At 47.7% G+C, this 22564-nt stretch overlaps 4 protein-coding genes and 1 long non-coding RNA gene across 5 annotated transcripts; 2 read left to right on the top strand and 3 right to left on the bottom strand.

The window, feature by feature from the left end:
• Window positions 1–543: 543 nt before the first annotated feature.
• Window positions 544–1588, bottom strand: Vmo1 (vitelline membrane outer layer 1 homolog). The gene is made up of 3 exons (XM_041664804.1): window positions 1400–1588; window positions 1178–1293; window positions 544–873 (listed from the first exon to the last, which is right to left on the bottom strand). Exons 1-3 carry the CDS (start codon window positions 1586–1588, stop codon window positions 576–578), a joined length of 603 nt encoding a protein of 200 aa, XP_041520738.1. The 3' UTR covers window positions 544–575.
• A 5397-nt stretch (window positions 1589–6985) lies between these two features.
• Window positions 6986–8320, top strand: Gltpd2 (glycolipid transfer protein domain containing 2). The gene is made up of 3 exons (XM_041664805.1): window positions 6986–7267; window positions 7468–7634; window positions 7720–8320. The coding sequence occupies exons 1-3, from the start codon at window positions 6986–6988 to the stop codon at window positions 8255–8257; spliced, it is 987 nt and encodes a 328-aa protein (XP_041520739.1). The 3' UTR covers window positions 8258–8320.
• A 1453-nt stretch (window positions 8321–9773) lies between these two features.
• Window positions 9774–11406, bottom strand: LOC121456547. Its single transcript, XR_005975647.1, has 3 exons — window positions 11308–11406; window positions 10291–10333; window positions 9774–10044 (listed from the first exon to the last, which is right to left on the bottom strand). It is a non-coding gene; the product is annotated as an uncharacterized LOC121456547 (long non-coding RNA).
• Window positions 11407–15893: 4487 nt separating this feature from the next.
• Psmb6 (proteasome 20S subunit beta 6) lies at window positions 15894–18122 on the top strand. Its single transcript, XM_041664803.1, has 6 exons — window positions 15894–16049; window positions 16393–16460; window positions 16766–16897; window positions 17016–17145; window positions 17640–17784; window positions 17910–18122. Exons 1-6 carry the CDS (start codon window positions 15951–15953, stop codon window positions 18050–18052), a joined length of 717 nt encoding a protein of 238 aa, XP_041520737.1. The 5' UTR covers window positions 15894–15950; the 3' UTR covers window positions 18053–18122.
• Window positions 18123–21478: 3356 nt separating this feature from the next.
• Window positions 21479–22149, bottom strand: LOC121456245 (uncharacterized protein C17orf114). Its single transcript, XM_041664192.1, has 2 exons — window positions 22077–22149; window positions 21479–21642 (listed from the first exon to the last, which is right to left on the bottom strand). Exons 1-2 carry the CDS (start codon window positions 22147–22149, stop codon window positions 21479–21481), a joined length of 237 nt encoding a protein of 78 aa, XP_041520126.1.
• Window positions 22150–22564: the final 415 nt, after the last annotated feature.

Raw genomic sequence — 22564 nt, 5'->3', positions numbered from 1 at the left:
AATAGATTGGGGGGGGGGGTATGGAGGGCTGGAGAGATGGCTCAGTGGTTAAGAGCACTGACTGCTCTTCCAGAGGTCCTGAGTTCAATTCCCAGCACCCACATGGCAGCTCACAACTGTCTGAAGATCCAGTTGCAGGGGATCTGACACCTTCACACCAATGCACATAAAATAAAAAAATAAAAAAAAAAAGGAATAGATTGGGTCTAATCACCGAGTTTCCCCATGTACAGAGGTGGGGGTCTTCCATCCCGCTCCTGAATCTGAAGTCACTGATGATTCAGAAGGAGACAGCTTGGGCTCTTAAAGGGAACCTAGTATCTACAAGTGTCCTCAGAAAGCCAGGGCCAAAACAGTTATGTGTTTAAGTTCTTCATTCCGAACTATGTGACCTCCAACCCCTGAAGCCAAACCTGAACACAGGTCTTGAGCTTTGCAGAGTCAAGGAAGAAGCAAGGAGGCAGCTTCTCTCGTTTCTAAATCAAGTGACAGCAAAGACCAAGACCAAGAAGCTTTAATAGTAAGAGGCACAGTACTGGCAGGGTCCAGTGGGAGAGTGGGCAGCGGCAACAGCGTCAGCTGTTACAGCAGAATATCCTGACGTCATTAAGTGCAGTGTCATCACGCGGCCCTCGAGGCTTCTGGATTTTGGTCTGCAAGCCACAGACACCTTTGACACAGGAGTCGCTCCAATCTCCATAATCTCCCCAGCTCAGCCCAGGCCCCTCCAGCTCCACACCGTCTGAGCAACGGAAGCGTACGTTGTTCACCGCAGTGTTGTCCCCAGGAAATGAAAACGGCTCCACCCGAAGAGAGAATGCCACTAGGAAGTGCGTGCCGGGACACCACAGAGGCTCGCTCCACGAGCCCCAACTGCAAGAGAAGGAGACTTCTAATTGGCTCTGTGAGCACCTCCTACCCACCTGGGGACTGCCAAACCAAGCCCTACCAGTACCGGATAGATTGGATCTAATCGCCTGTGTTTCCCGAGTGCAGAGGGGAGGCTTCCATCCCACTCCTCTGAAACTATAACAGAGTTTACCTTGGGAAGGGGCGTCCTTTTGCGCTAGGAGAGTGCCCTTCTCATTGGGAATTGAACCTAGAGCTTTACACACACTAGATGAATACTCTATCACACTTTTTTTGGGGGGAGGGGGAGCGGGTACCGAATTCCTACCTTCCAGATTGGGACTCCACAACATGCGTGTTTTGCTCTGCATTCCCTCGAGTACAGTGCAGTCGGATCCCGTTCAGAGCTGTGTCATCTCCAGGAATGCCTTGAGGGGGCTCCACCTGGGTGAGGAAGAGAGAGGAAGTGAGGTTCAGTGAGGGGATTGCCATTTTCAGCTCTGCAATCCATCCTATCTCTGTCCTTTATGACCCAGATCTGAACCTTCACCTTGATGGAGAACCCACTGGCAAAGTATCCATCAGGACACATCTCAGGCCAGGTCCAGTCACCCCAGGTCCCGCCGTTGGTCACATCAATGATGGATGCATATCGTTCCACTCTTATATGTGTGTGTCCACAGCATGTCACCCACAGCAGCTGCAGCAGCAGCAGCTTGGCTTCAGCCTGGAACTCCATCCTGCATTACCTGTGAACCTGGCCGCTTCCATGGATTTATATCAAGCCTGTCCCTATCAGGATTCAGGTTGTAGAACTATACCAGCCCTGTCCTTTCACGGCTCAGATTGCGGAAGAATGACCAGGATTAAGTGGCACTCAAACTAATCCGCTCCAGGAACCCTGAAGATCTGATTTCCTGCAGAGGCCCCCAAGAGCTAGGGAAGGAACTGCAGTGAAAGCCGTTGGAAATTAGCACCTGCCAGCTACTTATTATGGACCACTAGCTGTGGCTCTTTCCTGTAATCCTTACAATGCGTGTAGAAGATAGAAATAATATCTCCTAGTTTGTAGAGGAGAGAGCTGAGTCTCAGAAATAACAAGTGACTTGTCCCTAGTAAGCAGAGGGAAATCCCAGCACTGGAAATGGAAGCCAGGGCTGGAGACTGTAGTGGTCCAGTGGAAATCTGCTGGGGACAGGGTTAGGCAGAGGCAGTTCAAGGATGAGAGACAACTTTACAGGATGTAAAAAAGCATCAGGTTAACATAGATCAAAAGTCTGTGACACGTAGGGAGCTGGAAAAGCTCTTTGCAAGCCTGTGGTCCTGATCCTTTGAGAGTCTTGTTCACCAGACCTACCCAGAGAGACAGGATCCCACTCTGCAATCCAGGTTGTTCTGAAATACAATGGGTAGCTGTCTTAGGGTTTCTATTGCTGCAATGAAACGCCACGGCCAAAAAAAAAAAAAAAAAAAAAAAAAAAAAAAAAAAAAAAAAACAAGTTTGAGAGGAAGGGGTTTATTTAGTTGGCTTATACTTTCACGGAAGGAATTCAGGACAGAAAGTCAAGCGTGGCAGGGACCTGGAGGCAGGAGCTGGTAAGAGGCATGGAGGGTGCTGCTTACTGGCTTGTTCTCCATGACTTCCTCAGCCTGTTTTCTTATAGAACCCAGAACCACCCGTCCAGGGGTGGCACTGCACACAATGGCCCTCCCGCATCAATCACTAATTAAGAAAATGTCCTACAGCCTAGCTTTCAGTCTAATCTTATGGAGATCTTATGGAGGCATTGTCTTCTTCTTCTTCCTCTACTTCCTCCTCTTCCTCTACTTCATCTGCTTCCTCCTCTTCTTCCTCTATTCTCTTCTTCCTTCCTCCTCTAGTTCTCTTCCTCTTCCTCCTCTTCCTCTTTCTCTATTTTTCTTCCTCCTCTACTTCCTCTCTCCTCTACTTCCTCTATTTCCTATTCCTCTTACTCTGTTTTCTTCCTCTTTTACTTCCTCTTATTCATCTTTCTTCCTCCTTTACTTCCCTCTCTATTTCCCCTTCCTCCTTCTCTATGTCCTCCTTTATTTCCTTCTACCTCTCTCTTCTAATTCCTTCTCCTCCTCCTTTATTTCTTCTTCCTCTTCTACCTCTTCTACATTCTTTCTCCCTCTCTTACTTCCTCCTCTTCCTCTTTACTTCCTCTTCTACTTTCTTCCTCTTCTACTTCCTCTACCTCTTCTTCCTCATTTACTTCCTCCTTCTCTTCCTCTTTCTTACTTCCTCTTCTACTTTCTTCCTCCTTCTCTTCTTCTTTCTTACTTCCTCCTCCTCTCTCTTACTTCCTTTTACTTCCTCTTCTTCCTCCTCTTTTTTACTTCCTTCTTACTTCCTCTTTTCCTCTTTATTTACTTCCACTTCTACTTTCTTCCTCGTCCTCTTTCTTACTTCCTTCTTACTTCCTCTACTTCTTCCTCTTCTTTTTTTTTTTTTCGAGCTCTGTAGACCAGGCTGGTCTCGAACTCACAGAGATCCGCCTGCCTCTGCCTCCCAAGTGCTGGGATTAAAGGCATGCGCCACCATCGCCGGGCCTACTTCTTCCTCTTCTACCTTCTCTTTACTTCCTATACTTCCAGAAGAGGGCACCAGACCCCATTACAGATGGTTGTGAGTCAACATGTGGGGTGCTGGGAATTGAACTCAGGACCTTTGGAAGAGCAGGCAGTGCTCTTAACCTCTGAGGCATCTCTCCAGCCCTTCGCTTAGCTTTCCAAGTCAGGGTTTCTCTGTGAAGCTTTGGAGCCTGTCCTTGAACTTCTTCTTCCACTGTAGATCAGGCTGGCCTCAACTCACAGATATCCGCCGTCCTCTGCTTTCTGAATGCTGGGATTAAAGGCCTGTGCCACCACTACCCAGCTGAGACTTTTAAAAGTTGAGATTCCCTCCTCTTTAGTTTGTTAACATAAAACACCGATGAAGGTTGCCCGAGCAAGGTTGCCTTAAGCCGACCTTCTCCACAATTTTTCTGCCTAGACCTCCCAAGTGCTTGGATTAGCAGCAGGGGGCACCATATTCAGTGAGCTGGGAATAATTCTAAGGCTTTCAGAACAGGGACTGAGGTAACTGAACAAATGGGGCTGCTCTTCCTCTGCTTCTGATATTCTTTAAGGTCGGGGTTACTGTGGAGCCAACACTAGCCTGGAGCTCACTATATACCCCAGGCTGGCCAGGAATTCTTGATCCTTCTGCCTCAGGCTCCTGAGTTCTGGGATTACACCCACTTTGCCCTGGTTTACTTATATTTTTTTCATTCCTTTCCCGAAATGCCTTCCCTCCTATGACCAGTAGATGGACCCCTAATTCTTTTTTTAAAACGATTTATTTATTATGTATACAGCATTCTGCCTGCATGTGTGCCTGCACACCAGAAGAGGGAGCCAGATTTCATCATAAATGGTTGTGAGCCACCATGTGGTTGCTGGGAATTGAACTCAGGACCTCTGGAAGAGCAGCCAGTGCTCTTAACCTCTGAGTCATCTCTCCAGCCCCTGGATCCCTAATTCATAAAACAAGAAAACAAAACATGCTAGATTTGGCAGGGGGCAGGGACCATCTCTGATTTACTGGCCTCATTCAGACACATTGCTCTCCTTAACAAATATTTGTTTGTTTATTTATTTATCTATTTATTTATTTATAATGCATTTGACGCAAACAATATTCCAAATGCCTAAAATGACCAAGAAAAATAAGGCACCTGACCAGGCCTAGTGGCTCCAGCCTGTGTGTGATCGCAGTGGCTCCGAAAGCTTAGGATAGAAAGTTCAGAACCAATCTGAGATGTGGACCAGAGTGATACACACCTTTACTCCCAGCATTCATGAAGCAGAGGCAGGCAGATCTCTGTGAGTTTAAAAACAGCCTGATCTATTGAGTGAGTTCCAGGACAGTCAGGGCTACAGAGACACACTGTCTCAAATAAATCAATAAACCAGACCCCGTCTCAAAGAGACCCTGTCTCAAAGAAGCGAATAAATAAAAGGAATCAACCTGCTCAATTTAGACCTTGTCTCAAAAATTAAAAAGGAAAGGGGGAATAAGTGGGATTTGAAGATGCTACAGCTCAAGGCTCAGTGCTTCCCTGGCACACGCAAAATCACGGGTTCAGTCTTCAGAATACACAGAGGGAGAAGGCACCTGTCTTCATCAAAACTTGCATTCCAGTGGGGAACACAGAAGATGCTCCCAGTGCAGCTCGAGCTGTGCTACACACACACACTCACACTCACACACACACTCACACACTCACACTCACACACACACACTCACACACACACATACACTCACACACACATACACACACACTCACACACACACATCCTCACACACACACTCACACACACACATCCACACACACTCACACACACACATCCACACACACACTCACACACACTCACACACACACATCCACACACACACACTCTTACACACACTCACACACACACACTCACACATACACTCACACATCCACACACACACTCACACACACACACACTCACACACACACTCACACATCCACACACACACTCACACACACACTCACATACACACGCACACACACATCCACACACACACTCACATGCATACATACATACACACATGTGCACACATACATACACACACACAAACTCACATGCCCACAGAGTGCAGGGGGTTGAACCTGGAGTCTTGCACACACTAGAAAGATGCTCTACCACTGAGCCAAACTCCTAACCCTTTTGATACTTTTTTTTAAATTTTAAACTATTTTGAATGTTTTTTTCACAGAACAAGGTTTGATTTTTATTATCTTAAAAAGTTTAATATTAGTTGGGCAGTGGTGGCACACGCCTTAAATACCAGCACTCAGGAGGCAGAAGTAGGATCTCAGGAAGATCTCTGTGAGATCAAGGCTAGCCTGGTCTACAGAGTGAGTTCCAGGACAGCCAAAACTACAGAGAGAAACCATGTCTCAAAAAAACAAACAAAAAAGCATGCTATTTACTTAGCTTTCTGACCTGTATTTGTGCCTTCAACAATGGTTTTCTGCTCCTCAATAAGGAACATTCACTAGATCCTGTCATGAACACATTTACCACAAGTGGAATCACCCTATACCCTACTAGCGTTGTTGTTGTAGGAAATGTCATGAGGACTTTAGGTCTCAGAGCACAAACTCCTCAAAGTCTGCTTGGACACACACCACATATGGATTTTGGTGCCTTCCCAAGCTTCTTAGAATAAAGATCAACAATTCTGTTACCAGGAGTTCCAGATAGCATTTTCGTTAGTCTGTATTTTAGAGAGACCGATAACGGTATGTCAAATGCTGGGCCTTGTGAGCATCTCTAGACATTGCTATTAGAGTAGGAATGGCCCTTTTCACACTTTAAAATTTTTTAAGACAGAGTGTAGATAAGTAACGCAGGCTGGCCTTGTGCTTTTATACTCCTACTTCAGCCTCCCAAATACCTAAGGTTACACAAAGGCCTGGGCCATGGCCAGCCGTGAAAACACTTTTATATTCTGGGGAATCTAGTATAGGGCCTGCCATGGTAGTAGAGAGTAAAGATTGTTTTAGTGAAGGAAAAGTTAATGTGGAGCTTAAAAATGAAGTCATGCCAGGACAGGCTCCTAAGCTACACAGAGAAACCCTGTCTCAAAAAACAAAAAAAGAAACAAAAACCAAACAAACAAACAAACAAAAAAAACAACAACAAAAATTAAATCACAAGAATGTAAAAGAAGAATGCTGCTATCGCCCCCCAGCAAGAGTTATTGGGCAATTGGGATCAGCTTTTCCACCCACAGTGTTATTACTTGGTCCCCACTTGAGATTTACAAAGACCCATTATCCTCAGGGTCTAATCAGGGTTAAGGTAGGACCCATAAGAGGCTGCCTCTTATTACAGGTTAGTCCCACATGTAAAGGTAACATGTCACATGCCAAATCCCCCAGATCTTCATTAGGTTCCTCAGGCCAGGCTCTGGCCTCTGGGGCAAAGGACACAGGGGAGGGGGCCTTAATAGATTAATTATTAACCATCTGCACCTCTGGACACCACGGCAGGCAAAAGCCACCACCCAGCTAGGTGAGGTGTGCCAACAAAGGTCATGGGGGTCTCACTGACATCCCCAGCCCTGAGACGCTGGTTCTGCCATGCAATTCCCTTCGCTATCCTCACGCTGTTATTTCTTTACACCAGTGTGCGACTCTTTCATGAGTGGCCTCTTGTGTTACCGGCTCAGAGAAGTCAGCAGTCCAGCCTGTGGGGACTCGAGCCCCCTTCTCCTTCTCCAGTCCTTACCGCCTTGCTTCAGATCACCTCCGGTATCCTGACAGGCTGCAGGCCCGGGGTGCAGTCCTGCAATCCGGAGGGACCGCTACCTTCCCAGGTACGTTTGAGTTAAGGCCAGAGTCTAAGGGCTCTGAACAAAAAAACAGGGGTCCCAGACTGAGAAGCTAAGGAAAGGAGGCTCCTCTCTCGTCCCCTCTCCCTTCAGATGATAAGAAGAACCAGGAGGAAACCCGGCTAAACCGGAGGGCCGAGCAGGTTAGGAACTTTTCACCCATCTCTCTTATGTCTACCTCCCAGATCGGTCCAGAGTTGACAGCCCTGGTGGTCCCGGGGAAGGAAGAGCCTCCCTGTCTGGGGCCTCAAGGGGTGCTGGGTCGCATGATGAGCCCCTTCTTGGCCTGTTTGAGCCCCGAAGGGGATGTGCAGTTGTCTCAGTATCTGGCAGGATGGAGGGAACTACTCAGGTGAGTGGTCTTCCTCTCCAAAGCAGTCTTCCAAAGGATTGATTGCTCTTTCTCAAGTCATCTCCACCTTTCTACCACCAAACAGGTTCCTAACCCCGCTTGGCTCTGTTTTCGCCTTCGCCACCAGTGAAGCCTTCGTCAAGGTGACCGCCCTCGAGGCTTGTGTGCATGGCCCAGATGCTTTGCACTACGCGTCGCTGGCTACTATGGCGACGTGGGAGCGGCAAGCAGGACTACTGGAGCTACCCGGGACCGCGCCCCGGGACCAAGCCAGGGCCTCGGGTTCTCGAACGCTGCTTTTGCTGCACCGCGCGCTGCGCTGGTCGCAGCTCTGCCTCCACAGGGTGGCGACAGGGAAGCTCGGAGGTCCAGACGCGGGCGTGCAATGCGGGGACGCCTACAGCACCGCGCTGGCCGAGCACCACCCATGGCTCATCCGCCAGGCCGCCCGCCTGGCCATCCTCGCCCTCCCGAGTCGCGGCCGCTTGCTCCAGCTGGCGTGTCCCGGAACCACCGAGGCGGACGCGCGGGTGGCCCTGGCACGGGCCGCCCGAGTACTGGAGGACGTCTACAACCGAACCCAGAGCCTGCTGACCCGCCACGGCCTGCTCCAGCTGGCTTGATGACCGCGGTGTGAGCAGACTGACCAGAAAGGCGTTGTTGTGGGGAGGGATCTAAGCACCAAGGACCGGGCCAACTGGCTAGCCTTCCTCCTCCGTGAGGTCACCGGTTAAGGCGCGCCCCCAGCAGGGTAGAGTGTGCTGTGTGAGATCCTCACATCCTCAGCCTCAAGAAGCTGCAAGGAGCAATGAGGAATAAAGAATTCTTTAGTAGCTGTCGACATAAGGCGTTATGTATGATGAACTGACCGTAGCTTAAGCGGGGAAATGTGGGAAGCTGTGTCACCCCTGTTCTCTGCATCTGAACGACTCATTCCCCAGAGCCCATTTCAGCGACTAACATGGCTTCAGTTGCCAGCCCTAAGCCAAGTCTCCAGTCCAGACCTGTCCTTTGAGCTCCACACAGCAAAGGCAAACGCAACACAGCACACCTGAGTTCCACTCTGCCTCCGCTGGAAGTCCATCTCCCTTTGTGTTCTGTCTCCAACCTACAGCCTGTGTCACCAAACAGGCACTCGGCTCCACACAGTGTTTATCAAAGGTCTCCTTGGTCCACACTCCCATACTAGTGAACAAGAAAGGGTTAACCATTTCATATACTAGCTCCGGAATTGTACCTCAGATCTGCTTTTTTTTTTTTGTCTTCGAGACAGGGTTTCTCTGTAGCTTTGGAGTCTGTCCTGGAACTAGCTCTTGTAGACCAGGCTGGCCTCGAACTCACAGAGATCCGCCTGCCTCTGCCTCCTGAGCGCTGGGATTAAAGGTGTGTGCCACGACCGGTCCAGCCCAGATCTGCTCTCTTTTGAACTCTAGAATTCTGTGTATTCAGCTGGCTGGGACCCAGGACCCAGGACCCAGGACATGCTGAAATTTCAAAATGGAGGACATACCATTTTGTGCTAGCTCTGGGGCCGCCAGGTAGGAGCGGCACTCAGCACTTTAATTCTGAGACTGAGCGTGCAGCACAGAAATTCTTTTCATCCAAGTTACAGCCAAATCTGACAGGCAGAGCACTACGCAGTCTGAAAACACATCTCTGTAAGGCGGCAGGAATCTGCCATGCTCTTCTGCCTGCCTAAGCCTGATTAGGCCGGCTGCCCAGGTGCAGGCGGGGAGCGCTGAGCCATCAGCACAGTCTCAGAGCACTCTCCTTCTGAACCCAGGACCCAGGACCCAGGAGGCAGGACCCAGGACCCAGGACCCAGGGCCCAGGGCCAGGACCAGGGCCAGGGGTCTTACTGACACCCATATGAAAAGTATAAAGTCCGACAATGAAGAGTGGCTAACTGTGAGAGAATTTGAAATTAAAGGGGGATATGACAAATCAGGGAAATAGAAAAGAAGTATTCATTGCAATAGATGCCATCTTCAAGATCTGATAAAGGTATTCTGGTGGTAGATGGCTTCCATGTTTATTGGGTAAGATGGTGAATTAAAAGCTCCTATGTGACAGGCAGCTTCAGTTATTCTGGGGTGAGACAATAGGTTAGAAGCTCTTTTGGTATGACTGGTAGCTTCAATCAAGGATTTCACTGTCATAATTCACTTGTCCCAGATGTTAGCAGAATTTATCTCCATACATGATACCATATGTTTCTTCTTAGACAGGTCCCATTACATGGGTTGTTGCCATATGATAAAATCCATTTTTATTATCACTGAATTTTAAAAGTAACATGCCAGAGATGAACAACTAACAATGTTCAGATGAGGGCCTCAGACATCACGGCAGAAGGTCACAGGGCAGTTATGTTTTTCTTTGTTCACTCTGGGCTTGTTGGGTTTTCCCTCTGAAAGCAGAAGAGATCATTTATTTGATGGCTCCCAATGTTTGTTCCCACCTGTATCTCAAGTATTTTGATGCTCAAAGCAGCCCTGGCCTCTTATGCTTGGGAAATCACAACTATATAAGCACCACAGAATAAATCAAATTTGATCAAACACAAATTTGTCAATTTTCAAACTTACAAAGGCACAGAGATGGAAAACAAACAATTTATAGACAATAGTCTGAGACATCAGAACAGAATAATTACCTGTCCCCTTATCCTAGGTGGGTCTGCTTGGTAGATGTCCTTCCTGAAAGAGAGAGTTAATGATGGGAGAGTCTTTGCTTTTAGTTTGTGAGTGAGGTATTTCTAACCACCTTCTCGAAATTTTTGTTTGTATGTACCCTTGTTAAATACAAGCTGTCTTCATCGAAACTACTCCCCATGTGCCCCACAATGAGTCAAGGGAACATTTAGATCCCCTTTTCCTGTCCTGGTGATTTTCACATGAGCTCAAACAAGGGAAGCCACTTGATCACCCACAGCTTCCAGACACACCGAGGGCTGGTTTCTCATACTCTTCTTTCCCTGTGTAGATAGCTGCATTGTACACATTGTCAGAACTGTCCTCCATGACCCAGCTCAGGGAAGACTGTTCCATGACATGGTTTTCAGTCCTAAGGCCAGAAATAGCCATCCCACCCCTTAGCTGCAGCATCATTTCCTACAGACTTCTCTCCTCCACAGTAGTAACTGCAGGTAGGGTATGAAGGTGCAGCCTTGCCCTGGCCCGGGGCTCACACCTGTACTCCCCATGCTTTAGATGCAGCTCAGCCAATACTCAATGAGAAAACTTGTGTCCTTTATTGTAAGGATGACACAGGGATAGGCCATCTGAGACACATTCCAGAAAGATCTGTGTACCCTACATCATAAGAAATAGATTCAGCTACCAAGGAAACCTCCTGGTTTTCCCAGTTTACAAGGTTGATAAAAGTGAAGAACTAAGAACTTATTTAAAAATGATTTCTCTTCTTTTACTTTTATTTTTGTGTAGGTGGAGTTGAGGCAGGCCTCACTCTGTAACCTCTCCTGGAACTCACTACAGAGTATAAGCCATCCTTGATCTCTGAGCAATCTCCTGTCTCAGCATCCCCAAGTGCTGGGATTACAGGTCTGACCCATGATACTCAGCTGTTGAAGAATAAGTGTGACACAACGACCTGGGAGAGGAACTGTGGGGCAATCTTGTAATGCAGGTATCCATTTAATTCGCCATCTTACCCAGGAAACACGGAGCTATCTACCACCAGCATGCCTTTATCCAATCTTGAAGACGGCGTCCATTGCAATGAATACTTCTTTTCCATTTTTCGTATTTTTCATATCCCCCTTTAATTTCAAATTCTCTCATAGTCAGCCACTCTTCATTGTCAGTCTTTATACTTCTCATATGGGTGCCTGTAAGACCAAGACCAACTGAAGAGTCAGCTATGAAAATACATGCTCTTGGCCCATAATATCCTGGATCTGGGGCTGAGGGTTAGGCTCAGGAGGATGTGCATTTCCTTCTCAGTCATCAGAAGCCACACACCCATCCTGATAGGCAAGGACAGAGAATGACTACCACTGATGTTATCCTTTATGCTTTTCCTAAAAAGAATTCGTCTATTTTATGTGTATTGTTGTTTTGTCTGTCAGGGTGTCTGGGTACACCATCTTTTCTTATTGCCCACAGAAGTCAGAAAATGGCATTGAATCTTCTGGAACTATAGTAATAGATGGTTGTGAGCCAAGTGTAGTTGCTGGGAATTGAACCTGATGTCCTCTGGAAGAACAGTCAGTGTGCTTAACCACAAAGTGCTCTCTCCAGCTTTGACATTACCTTTCAAAGCATTCTACTGTAATGTTAAAAGATTGTCAAAAGGAATGGCTCTAATATGTGACCAGGATTCTTAACTCTTTCTTTTACTGTGACCCAGTGTAGGTCCAACTTGCATTTCAATAAGGTGAGTGAGGGCAGAAATTTCCCTGCTGGACTCTCGTGAATCCAGCCATGAGGAAGCTGTCACTACAGCTACTTCTATAACATTATACTCCAGGACACGAGAGTTTGTTATTCCTCATATTTTAGAATCATGACTAGTTGATGTTAAAAGTCATTTAGGAAATATAGTCAACATGGAACAGCTAAATTGCATGTAGGCAGTTGAATCACAGGGAAAACCCTTACGTCTTGCTAAGGAAAGAACTACCATGGCGCTAGGGAAATGGTTCAGTGGTGAAGGGCACTGCTGCTCTTGCAGAAGACCCAGGTTCAGTTCTCAGAATCCACATGGGAGCTCACATCCACTAGTCCAGATCTAATGTCCACTTCTCATTTCCATGGACATCAGACACACTCAATGCACAGACACATATGCTGCCAAACACTCATAGTCAGAAAATAAAAGTAAATCATAAAGAACTGTACTATGCAAAGGAAGAACAAATATGATAGAGGACCAGTGGCACTGTACTCTAACAACTACAATTTCCACACTATTTTATGTCTATTATCTTTTTATCATAGCAATGTGGTGAGAGAAGTTTTATTCTCATTTCAAAATAGAGGAGGCTTCATATTAGGGAGCCTGAGGCAGATAGCAGAGAAACTGACTTGTGGTTGAGCTGTGGTTTGAAAGTTCCCCCCAGGGGTCGTTATTGACAACCTGGTCCTTGACAATGTGGTATGTGAGGTGGCACTTGATCATGGAGGGTGCTGCCTTTGGGAGGGATTAAGATAGTTCTCATGGGACTCCAATCACTGTCTGGCTTGCTGTCTTACGGTGTGATCTCTTCCCCTCCATGTCATACACCTGCCATAACGCCACCTGCCAACAGTCTCTCCAAGGCCCATATATGAGGCTGCCTGACCTTGGCCTTTTAGCCTCTAAATCTGTCAGTTAAATAGAGCAGCCTGACTGAATATTTCAGTATAGCAAAGAACACTGGACTAATATGTAGTGATACGAGCGGTGGGGCTGCATCCCCTGCACCCAGCCGCCCACATGGCTAGCTTATGCCCTGAAATAATTACACGGAAATTGTATTCTTTTAAACACTGCCTGGCCCATTAGTTTTAGCCTCTTATTGGCTAATTCTCACATCTTTGATTAACCCATTTCTAATATGCTGTGTAGCACCACGAGCTGGCTTACCAGGAAAGATCTTAACCTGCGTCTGTCTGGAGTGAGAGAATCATGAGGACTGGCTGACTCGGCTTTTTTCTCCCAGCATTCTGTTCTATTTACTCTACCCACCTAAGGGTTGGCCTATCAAATGGGCCTAGGCAGTTTTCTTTATTAATTAACCAATGAAAGCAACAGATAGAAAGATGACCCTCCTCCATCACTAATACACCAAGAGAGCTGAGGTTAGAGTGTGCCCAAATTCCAATCCAAATCCTCTGTATTTTCTTACTTAGCTTAAAGTTTGACAGAGGTTACAGCTAATGGACCCACAAAGGTTGATGCTGACTTTCTCAGACACATATACTTCCCATCCTGGTGTTTAGGGCTTACTCTTGTCTGAGATGCTAAACAGGTTTCTTATTGGCCATTTGCACCATACTCAAGGGAGGTAGCCTGATAAGCTACAGATGTTTGATATTTAAACAGAAAACTGATTTGGGTACAACTCTGTGACAGAGCATTTGTCTCATATGCACAAGGCCCTGAGTTTAATCTCAGTCCTACAAGAAGGAGAAAAAAAGAAAAATATGAAAAATGTCCCCATTCCTGCTCCTCTTGGGTTTGGTGCAGAAAAGAATGAACACAGCAGCCTACGACTCTCCTGAGAAATGCTGCCTGGCACAGTGGAACTTTGGGTGGAGTCTGCAAATGAGGCTTTGTAGAACGCTTCTGTCACTCGCAGAATCACAGAATGAATCTCCATGCCCCAACCATTTACAAACAGTTCACGTCACACTTGAGACCTGCTATACTTGTGGGTATCTGCATTTGGGGTGCGCTATGCAGTTAGGTACCTGCATAACTCATAACCCTGGCCCTGGGCTTGGGCAGCTCCTTGGAAGAAAGTCTTTCACATTTTCATTGCTGGGACCCAGGACCCAGGACCCAGGACCCAGGACATTGGGATTAAAGGTGTACGCTACTACACCTTGAACTCACAGAGAACTGTTTGTCTCTGCCTTTTAGGCACTGGGATTAAAGGCACGTGCTACCACACCTTGAAGTCACAGAGGTCAATCTCCCTCTGCCTCCCAAGTGTTGGGATTAAAGGTGTGTACTACCACACCCAACAACTCTCTTCCTTTTTTTTTTTTACTTTAAGAACTTCAACTTTTAGCCTGCATATATTTTTAACACACAGTAAGCCATTTAGAAATTTTCATTTTCTTTGAATCTCTCTTTACTATATATCTCTCTTTTTCTGAACACATGAGTCTTCAATTTACCAAGCAATATCAGTAGTATTAAAGCCGTGGCTTTGCCGGCTTGATGTAACCCATTCCTTAGCTTTCTGCCATTCCAACCTTGTGGCTGAGGTACCAGCCAGAGCCACATTCAGTGCCACAAGTATACAGTGTTTCAAGGTCCTTGCCATCAAAGGACCCAGGACCCAGCACCCAGGACCCAGGACCCAGGACCCAGGACCCAGGACCCAGGACGAGTCAGAGGCAGGTGGGTCTCTGAGTTTGAGGTCAGCCTGGTCTACAGAGTGAGTTCCAGGACAACTACACAGAGAAATCCTGTCTCAAGAAACCAAAACAACAACAACAAAACCCTACTTGCCTGGTGATGGTGGTGCAGGCCTTTAATCCCAGTACTCGGGAGGCAGAGGCAGGCGGATCTCTGAATTCAAAACCAGACTGGTCTACAAAATGAGTTCTAGGATTGGTTTCATAGCTACTAGAAAACTTGTCTTGAAAAACAAACAAAAAACAAAAACAAAACAAAAACAAAACACCATGTAACTCTTTTTTTTAAAGTTTTTTTTATTTTATGTTCATTGGTGTTTTGCTATGGGTGTCAAATCCCATCTTGAACTAGAATTAAAGATGGTTGCTTGCTGCTATGTGGGTACAGGGAACTGAACCAGGGTCCTCTGGAGAAGAAGTCAGTGCTCCAACTCCTAAGTATACCTTTTCTTTAAAAAATGAGCAAACCTTGAATAGACATTTGCTCCAAGAAGATACACAAATGGCTCACTAGCCATAGAAATATGCTTAACTAATAATTATTCGGGAAAAAAATCAAAATCACAAGCTCACATTCACATGCACTAGAATAGTTATGATTAAAAAAACATAATACAGACAGACAGAAAGATGGAATGGACGGACAAACAGACAGATGATAAATGGATGGGGGGGGATACCGGTGCTATCGCATGAAGGTGAATACGGCAGGTGTGGTTGTCAAGTGTACAGATGCTCCAGAAAACAATTCTAGCGTCTTCAAAAGACCCAGAAAATCAACTCCGAGCGTACACTGCTAAGTTTGTACTCAAGAGGAATGAAAACATGCCCCAACGATTACAAATGATACTCTATCTCGTGGGCTCTTTCAACCAGGACACAATCAGGTTCTAGCATGTCCAGCCTTTGGACACTGCACACAAATCTCTGAAGTTGGGCTGCAGTTACAACTGTCTTTAGCCTGGGGCGCCAGCAGGTCCCTGGGTGGGTGGGTCTGTAAGAGGCCCCGCCCCCGCCTCCCCTCGCTGTACCTACCCCCTTTTTTGTAACTTGACACACTGCCGTAAGTGTTCACGGTCGCACGCGGCCGGTCCGTACGTGCCTTACGTTCCCTTCCGCCGTCCCCCTCAGCCTCGCTTCCCTCCCAGAAGGCCGCGGAGCGGTACTTAAGAGAGTGACGGAGCGCTTTACGACAGTTGCTTGGTGGCAGCAGTAGAAGGGGAAGATGGCGGCCGCCTTAGCTCTTCGCGGCGGGGACTCTGCACCGGCTTTTGGGCCGGAGGCTCTCACCCCAGACTGGGAAAACCGGGAAGTCTCCACAGGGGTGAGGAGAGAGTCGGAGTATGCCTGACGCGAGGGAAAGCTTCGTGCGTTGGAGAGGGCAGTGTTGTCTTGCAAGATGGAGAAGGGTTCTTTGGATGCTGGAGTGGGGTGGTACCTTTCGTGATGAGAGGTGAACGGTGGACCGAGCGTACGATTCTGGATCCTGGGGTTTGAGGATTGGTTTTTTTACATTTGAAGCGTTAAGCCCTCGTAAGATTTTCTAATGGGTCCGCGGGGCACGAATTTTGTATTATAGAATCCGGGTGAGGAGTCACTGAGGTTAGTGCATCTCGAGAAGGCGGCAAGGCTCAGCTTCACCCTTCTTACGCTCTTCTTTTTCCCAGACCACGATCATGGCTGTGCAATTTGATGGGGGCGTGGTCCTAGGCGCCGACTCTAGAACAACCACTGGGTGAGCTCAAAACAGAAAAAGTCTTCCTGTGTCCCCCACCCCATCCATATACCCCATTCTGCCCACTGGTCCGTCCTTACCGTCCTCAGACCACTGTGGGAAGAGACGTTTCTCCTCTACCTGGAGATAAAGATTTGTTCCCAATTCTGCTGCTTCCAGTTTCCCGCACCTTTTGGTAAAATAGGAGGTCTGGCCCCCAATCACCCTATTTCATTTCCAGAAGAACTGACGGGTACTACCAGGATTTCTCCCTGAAGCTGGAGGGAGGCAAGTGGGGGCCTTCTCACTGTTCCGCCATCCCGCAGGTCCTACATCGCCAACCGAGTGACTGACAAGCTGACCCCTATCCATGACCATATCTTCTGCTGCCGCTCTGGCTCAGCAGCTGATACCCAGGCCGTAGCCGATGCTGTCACTTACCAGCTTGGTTTCCACAGGTGCTTGTGGGCAGGGGAGGAACAAACATCCTAAGGGATCTGGAACATAGGGCACCCAGAGGCCTGCCTCCAGGTTCTGACACTGCCTCCTCTGTGACCTTCCAACCCCACCTTCTAGTATCGAGCTGAATGAGCCTCCACTAGTACACACAGCCGCCAGTCTCTTTAAGGAGATGTGTTACCGCTACCGAGAGGACCTGATGGCGGGGATCATCATTGCAGGCTGGGACCCTCAAGAAGGAGGGCAGGTCAGGCCCTCCCGCCAGAGCACTGGAGTCACACCTTCGATGCTCCACGCTCCTCAGCCATTCCGTGTGTCTGTGTCTGTCTGTCCATCCGACCGTCCTGTTCATAGATTCCTGTGGGTGTCTGCATGTAGATGCAGAGACCTCTGTGTGGACGCCAGGGGCCAGGGGTCTGCTGGGAGGGTCTTCTCGTCTCTCCACTTCACACTGAACACAGAGCTCACCTTAGAGCGAGGCTGCCTAGCCAGTGAGCCTTAGAGCTCTTCCCCTCTGCCCCTTCTCCCACTGCAAGGACAGACATGCCTGCCTTTTACATATGCCAGAGATTTAAATCAGATACTCTTGCTTGCCCAGCAGGCACTTTGCCAGCCATTTTTTGTTTTCTCTTTCTGTCTGTACCTTGCCATAAACTTTCTCCAAACCAAAATAAAAAGGGGCAGGTGAATGCACATGTGTGGGGTACAACTGATGGCTTTTCTCCTCCCTCCCTCGGGCAGGTATACTCAGTTCCCATGGGGGGTATGATGGTAAGGCAGTCCTTTGCCATTGGAGGCTCTGGGAGCTCATATATCTACGGCTACGTTGATGCTACCTACCGGGAAGGCATGACCAAGGACGAATGTCTGCAGTTCACTGCCAATGGTAAGAATTTGGGCTTCTAGGCCTGTGAACCTCATCCCTCATTACCCAAGCCATGCCAAGATTCCTTATTCCTTGCCATATTCTCAGCACCTAACTCCAAACCCATTTCCTCCTTTTATCTACAGCTCTCGCTCTGGCCATGGAACGGGATGGCTCCAGCGGAGGAGTGATCCGCTTGGCAGCCATTCAAGAATCTGGGGTAGAGCGGCAGGTTCTTTTGGGAGACCAGATACCCAAATTCACCATTGCTACTTTACCACCTCCCTGAATCCTAGTGTGCTAGGGTATAAGAGATACTCATACTGATGCAAAAGTTAATAAACAGTTTTGCAAAGAGATGTTTCTGTTTTGGGGTTCTTTTCTTGATTTCAAGCTTGAACTTGGTTGGTCCATTCTTTTGTGCAAACTACTGTCCTGAGGTTGGTGGGAACTAGAGAGGTGATGAGGGAGGTTTATAAACGCTCTGTTCTTCTATTATGATGATGATGATTGAATTATTTTTGGTTGGTTAGGTTTTCTTTAATTCTTGATTTTTATGTGCATTGGTGTTTTATCTGCATGTATATTTGTATGAGAGTGTCGGGTCCTCTGCAACTAGAGTTACAGACAGTTGTGAGCTGCCATGTGGGTGCTGGGAGTTGAACCCTGGTCTTCTGAAAGAGCAATCACTGCTCTTAACTGGTGAACCATCTCTCCAACCCCTTTGTTTTTCTTTTTTGAGACTAGATCTCTCATAGCTCAGGCTGGCTTTGAGCTTGTGGTAATCCTCCTGCCTTTGCTTCTTGAGTGCCCAGTTCACCGATGTGTACCAATATATCTGGTCAGGAATGGGGTTTCTGTAGATCATATTTACTCTGCATACCCAGGTACCCGAGCCACCAGAATGTGGTTGATATTGGGGCTGCAGCAGTGTCTTAAGTTCAACTTAGACTGCGGTCACCTCCCTGCTGTAGATATCATGGTGACTGCTGACCCAGAGGCTAAACTCCCCCCCCCCCCCCCCCATGCTAGCCTCTTGGTCTCTCTTTCCCTCGTCACTTAATCATCACACAGCAATGTGACTTCTTTGTCTTTGGGGAAAGAGGTGAGCCTTTTCTACAAGTGGAAATTAAGGTAGATGCTAGCTGGCAGCCATAAGGAGTGCTTTTGGCCATTTTTGTAAGCCACTGTCCTCTTGAGGCTGAGAATGGGCTAAGTCCCTTTAGAGCTGTCCCTGTTCAAACCAAGGACCTAAGGGAACTCAGAGGTGCTCAGTGGCTCCATCTTTCCAGTCTTACTTTCTCTAGTCCATTGATAGGGAACCATAGGAGCCGCATTTACAGAGCCTGTTATGGAATAGTTCAGAGGGTAGGAAGGATGGTTCCTATGGAATCTCTCATCCCTAAGGAAGGGGAGAGGAAGACAAAATACCCTAATGAGCAAATTGGGGAAGGTTGATTACAGCACAGTCTGAGATTATCACGGCAGAGAGGACACGGTTGCAGTGTGAAGCCACTGGTTACCCTGTACCCATGAGCAGGAAGCAGTGCCACTTGACTGTGTTTATTTATTCTGGGACTCCAGCCCATGGAATGATACAACCTACATTTAGGATGGCTCTCTCCACCTCCGTTAACCTAACCTAGAAACTCCTCCACAGATACGCCCAGGGGTTTATTTTCCATGAAGTTAACAATATAAACCACCACAAGCGGTAAGGGCCTAATTAAGTGAAAAGAGCAGAAAAGGGATCTCTGACTCTAAACATTTAACTAAAAATACTTTAGATTTTCATGCCAATACCTGTTCTCCCTAAGCTCTCTCTCTTGAACTTAACCTAACAGTTCAGCTCTGAAAAATTTCTGAGAGTATATAGCCATCTCCAAGTCCCTGCCCTCATCCGGGCCTGCCCTTACGTGATCCTTTAGATGTTTGTAATTATGAGCCCGCATTGCTTCTCTGGCACAGCTCTCAGGATCAGGCCAGGTGCAGAACTCGCCTTTAATACTGGGCGGAAGCAGGTGCTTCTGAGTTTGGGGCCAGCCAGGGCTACCCAGTGAGCCCCCCGGCCCGTTCTCACATTACCCTGTTTAATTTTCCTCCTAATTGCTATCTCCTGCGAGCCTGCTTGCTTTTTGTTATCTACTGTCCATACTAGAAAGTCAACTCATGAAAAGAAGGAATTCTTCCTGATGCATTGACAAGTCATCGTCACTGACTAGCAGGAGTAAACACTACATTCTTTAAAGGATATTCTAATTTATTCTTTGACAGTTTCATACATTTATACAATATATCTTGATCATACCCACTCCCCATTGTTCCTTTTGGACCCTCTCCCCGCATGTCCCTCTTCCATTTTCATGTAATATATGGCTATACCTATCTAGACAGACACACAGACACAGACAGGCAGGTAGGTAGGTAGGTAGATAGTGCATCCAGTTAGTGTTGTCTGGATGCACATGCGCATGGGTAGCATACCAAGGGCCTCACCCCAGAGAAAATTGACTCCCTAGCAGCCAACAATTGCCAATAGCTCCTCAGCTATGAGTGGGGACTCTCAGCGCCTCTTCCATTCTTGCTGGGATTTTGACTGACTTGATCTTGTTCAACTTCTCTGGGTTTATGAGTTCAAAGACCATGCTGCCAAAAGCGTTTCTCAGCATTTCTTCCCATTCTCCATCTCTTACATTCTTTTCCCTCCTTCTAAGTTAAGACTTTTAAAGGTTTTATCTCGTGTGTGTGTGTGTGTTTGCGCACGCACATTTATGCCACGGCACATGTGGAAGTCTGAGGAAAACTTTCTGGAATTGATTCTCTTTACCTTGTTAAGGCAAGGTCTAATTTGTTTCTTCCTATGCTTCATACAGTCTTCACTTCCCATCTCTCCAGGAGTGCTGGAATTACAGCTGTACTTTGGGTACCTGGGTTTTTACAAGGGTCGCAGTGATCAAACCCAGGTCTTCAGACTTTATGCAGCAATGCGTCTTTACCCACTGAGTCACCTCCCAACACTAGATAATAAACTCTTATCTGGGTCGTGGTGGCACATGCCTTTAATCTTGGTACTTGGGAGACAGAGACAGGCAGATCTCTGTGAGTTTAAGGCCAGCCTGGTCTACAGAGTGAGTTCCAGGACAGCCAAGGCTACATAGAGAAACCATGTCTCAAAAAACAAAACAAAATTTAATTCTGTTTCCTGTCTTGTCCAGGCCCCAACTTCCCCTTTTGACACATTCAATTCCAAAGCCTGATTTCAGCAAACATTTTTTTTCTTTCCAAGACGGGTTTCTCTGTGTACCAGCCTTAGCTGTCCTGGAACTAGTTTTATAGACCAGGCTGGCCTCAAACTCACATAGATTTACCTGCCTCTGCCTCCTAAGAGCTGGGATTAAAGACAAGCGCCACCACCACCCGGCTTTTTCTATTTTTTTTTTTGGGGGGGGGAGGGATTTCAGCAAACTTAACTTTCCTATTAGTTATACTTGGGATCTACCTTGGATCCAGCATTCCCTTTTATCATCCACTTCTGTCTCAGACTTGTAACCCAGACCTAGTCCATTTCCAGACACCCTCACCAACACTCAACACAACACTTGGCGACTCTGAACAAATTTAATGAGGTCATGGCAGACTTGGGACCACTGAGAAATGTGGTGACAGAAGGTTGCTAAGACTTCCTGGAGTAAAGTTCACCCCCCGGTTATCCCTTTCAGATGGTAGAGTCATTGGCTGATGCCACGTCATGCAGCTGGTGCCGGAAGGAGAGTCGAGCTTTCCGGCTTAAGTAGGCACCAGCCCCTGGGGAGGACAGTCCCCCGGTCACAATGGGGGCTACAGCTGGGCTGGGCTCTGGAGGGGATGCAGGTTCCAGGCCTAAAGGGGGAAATCAGAAGAGGAAGAAGGGTTGGAGGGGGAAGGTCAGGGTTCAGCTCCCCTATGCCGCCCACCACAGCCCTAGAGTAAGGCGCTAGAAGAGAGTGAGGGATGTTGGTGGCAGCACCATTCCCCGGGATGTGGTCTGAGCTGTAGAGAGACACCCCTCCAAATCCCCCTGCAGCTCAAAGGCACCCCAGCGCTTGAGGCGGTGATCTGCTGTCACCATCTTGAAATCCTTACACTTTTAGCACAAGCTTCCATCTTTCCATTTTGCAGTAGTTTCTGCAAAATCTTCAGGTGGCCCTGAGGAGACACGAGAAATCCACTTCCCACCTAGGCAGCAGGATCCTTTCCCTTCCCTGGTCTGAGGGTTTATCTCCCCCCCACCCATTCATGCCAGTCTGCCCTTTTTCCCCCGTCGACCCCCATACCTGTCCCTCTTTCAGTCCCCCGCTGTCTCCGGCACCCACACCATGGGAAACACCAAGCCCCCTTCAGACCCATCTCAATACTGGAGACTGGGACGTTGGGAAGGGCCAGGAGGGCCCCAGGGAGAGGGGTGTGGTTTTCAAGTCCCCCCATCGTGGGCAAAACTACCACTTAGCTTCAGACCGCCTGGTGATTATAGGCGCCAGGAGATAGAAGGGAGGGAGAAGGCGGGGAGGAAGAGTGGGGGACTACCCCCACTCAAATACTTATATCTGCTGCCCTCTTGATTTAGGGACTCTTTTATCCCCAGGCAAAAAGGATGTTGGGAGGGATTTCATGACAGAGCAGGCAGAGGGGTGCCAGGACAGTGAAAATTCAGTAGAGCAGCACCTCTTAACTGGGGGTCAGGCTGGGCACTGCTGGCAATGGGGATCTGTTTTGTTTCGAATTTTTGGTAACAGGGCCCAGGGCCTCCTGTATGTTGGGTGGG

This window comes from Microtus oregoni, unplaced genomic scaffold (assembly GCF_018167655.1).
Source record: "Microtus oregoni isolate MIOR12 unplaced genomic scaffold, Mior012 000015F_ref0000493, whole genome shotgun sequence".
In the NCBI taxonomy this organism is placed as follows: domain Eukaryota; kingdom Metazoa; phylum Chordata; class Mammalia; order Rodentia; family Cricetidae; genus Microtus; species Microtus oregoni.
Note: the sequence above shows the minus strand (reverse complement) of the source record. Positions and strands in the feature narration are given on the sequence as shown.

Excerpts from the sequence above, each read along its gene's own strand:
- Vmo1 (XM_041664804.1), bottom strand. The coding sequence starts at position 1,588 with ATGGAGTTCCAGGCTGAAGCCAAGCTGCTGCTGCTGCAGCTGCTGTGG. Across the intron at positions 1,294-1,399 it reads CCAGTGGGTTCTCCATCAAG|GTGGAGCCCCCTCAAGGCAT; the intron begins GTGAAGGTTCAG and ends TTCCTCACCCAG. Across the intron at positions 874-1,177 it reads GTGGAGTCCCAATCTGGAAG|TTGGGGCTCGTGGAGCGAGC; the intron begins GTAGGAATTCGG and ends CTTCTCTTGCAG.
- Gltpd2 (XM_041664805.1), top strand. The coding sequence starts at position 6,986 with ATGGGGGTCTCACTGACATCCCCAGCCCTGAGACGCTGGTTCTGCCAT. Across the intron at positions 7,268-7,467 it reads AGGGACCGCTACCTTCCCAG|ATCGGTCCAGAGTTGACAGC; the intron begins GTACGTTTGAGT and ends TCTACCTCCCAG. Across the intron at positions 7,635-7,719 it reads GGATGGAGGGAACTACTCAG|GTTCCTAACCCCGCTTGGCT; the intron begins GTGAGTGGTCTT and ends ACCACCAAACAG.
- Psmb6 (XM_041664803.1), top strand. The coding sequence starts at position 15,951 with ATGGCGGCCGCCTTAGCTCTTCGCGGCGGGGACTCTGCACCGGCTTTT. Across the intron at positions 16,898-17,015 it reads TACCAGCTTGGTTTCCACAG|TATCGAGCTGAATGAGCCTC; the intron begins GTGCTTGTGGGC and ends CCCACCTTCTAG. Across the intron at positions 17,146-17,639 it reads ACCCTCAAGAAGGAGGGCAG|GTATACTCAGTTCCCATGGG; the intron begins GTCAGGCCCTCC and ends TCCCTCGGGCAG.
- LOC121456245 (XM_041664192.1), bottom strand. The coding sequence starts at position 22,149 with ATGGGTCTGAAGGGGGCTTGGTGTTTCCCATGGTGTGGGTGCCGGAGA. Across the intron at positions 21,643-22,076 it reads GGGGACTGAAAGAGGGACAG|GCCTGGAACCTGCATCCCCT; the intron begins GTATGGGGGTCG and ends TTCCCCCTTTAG.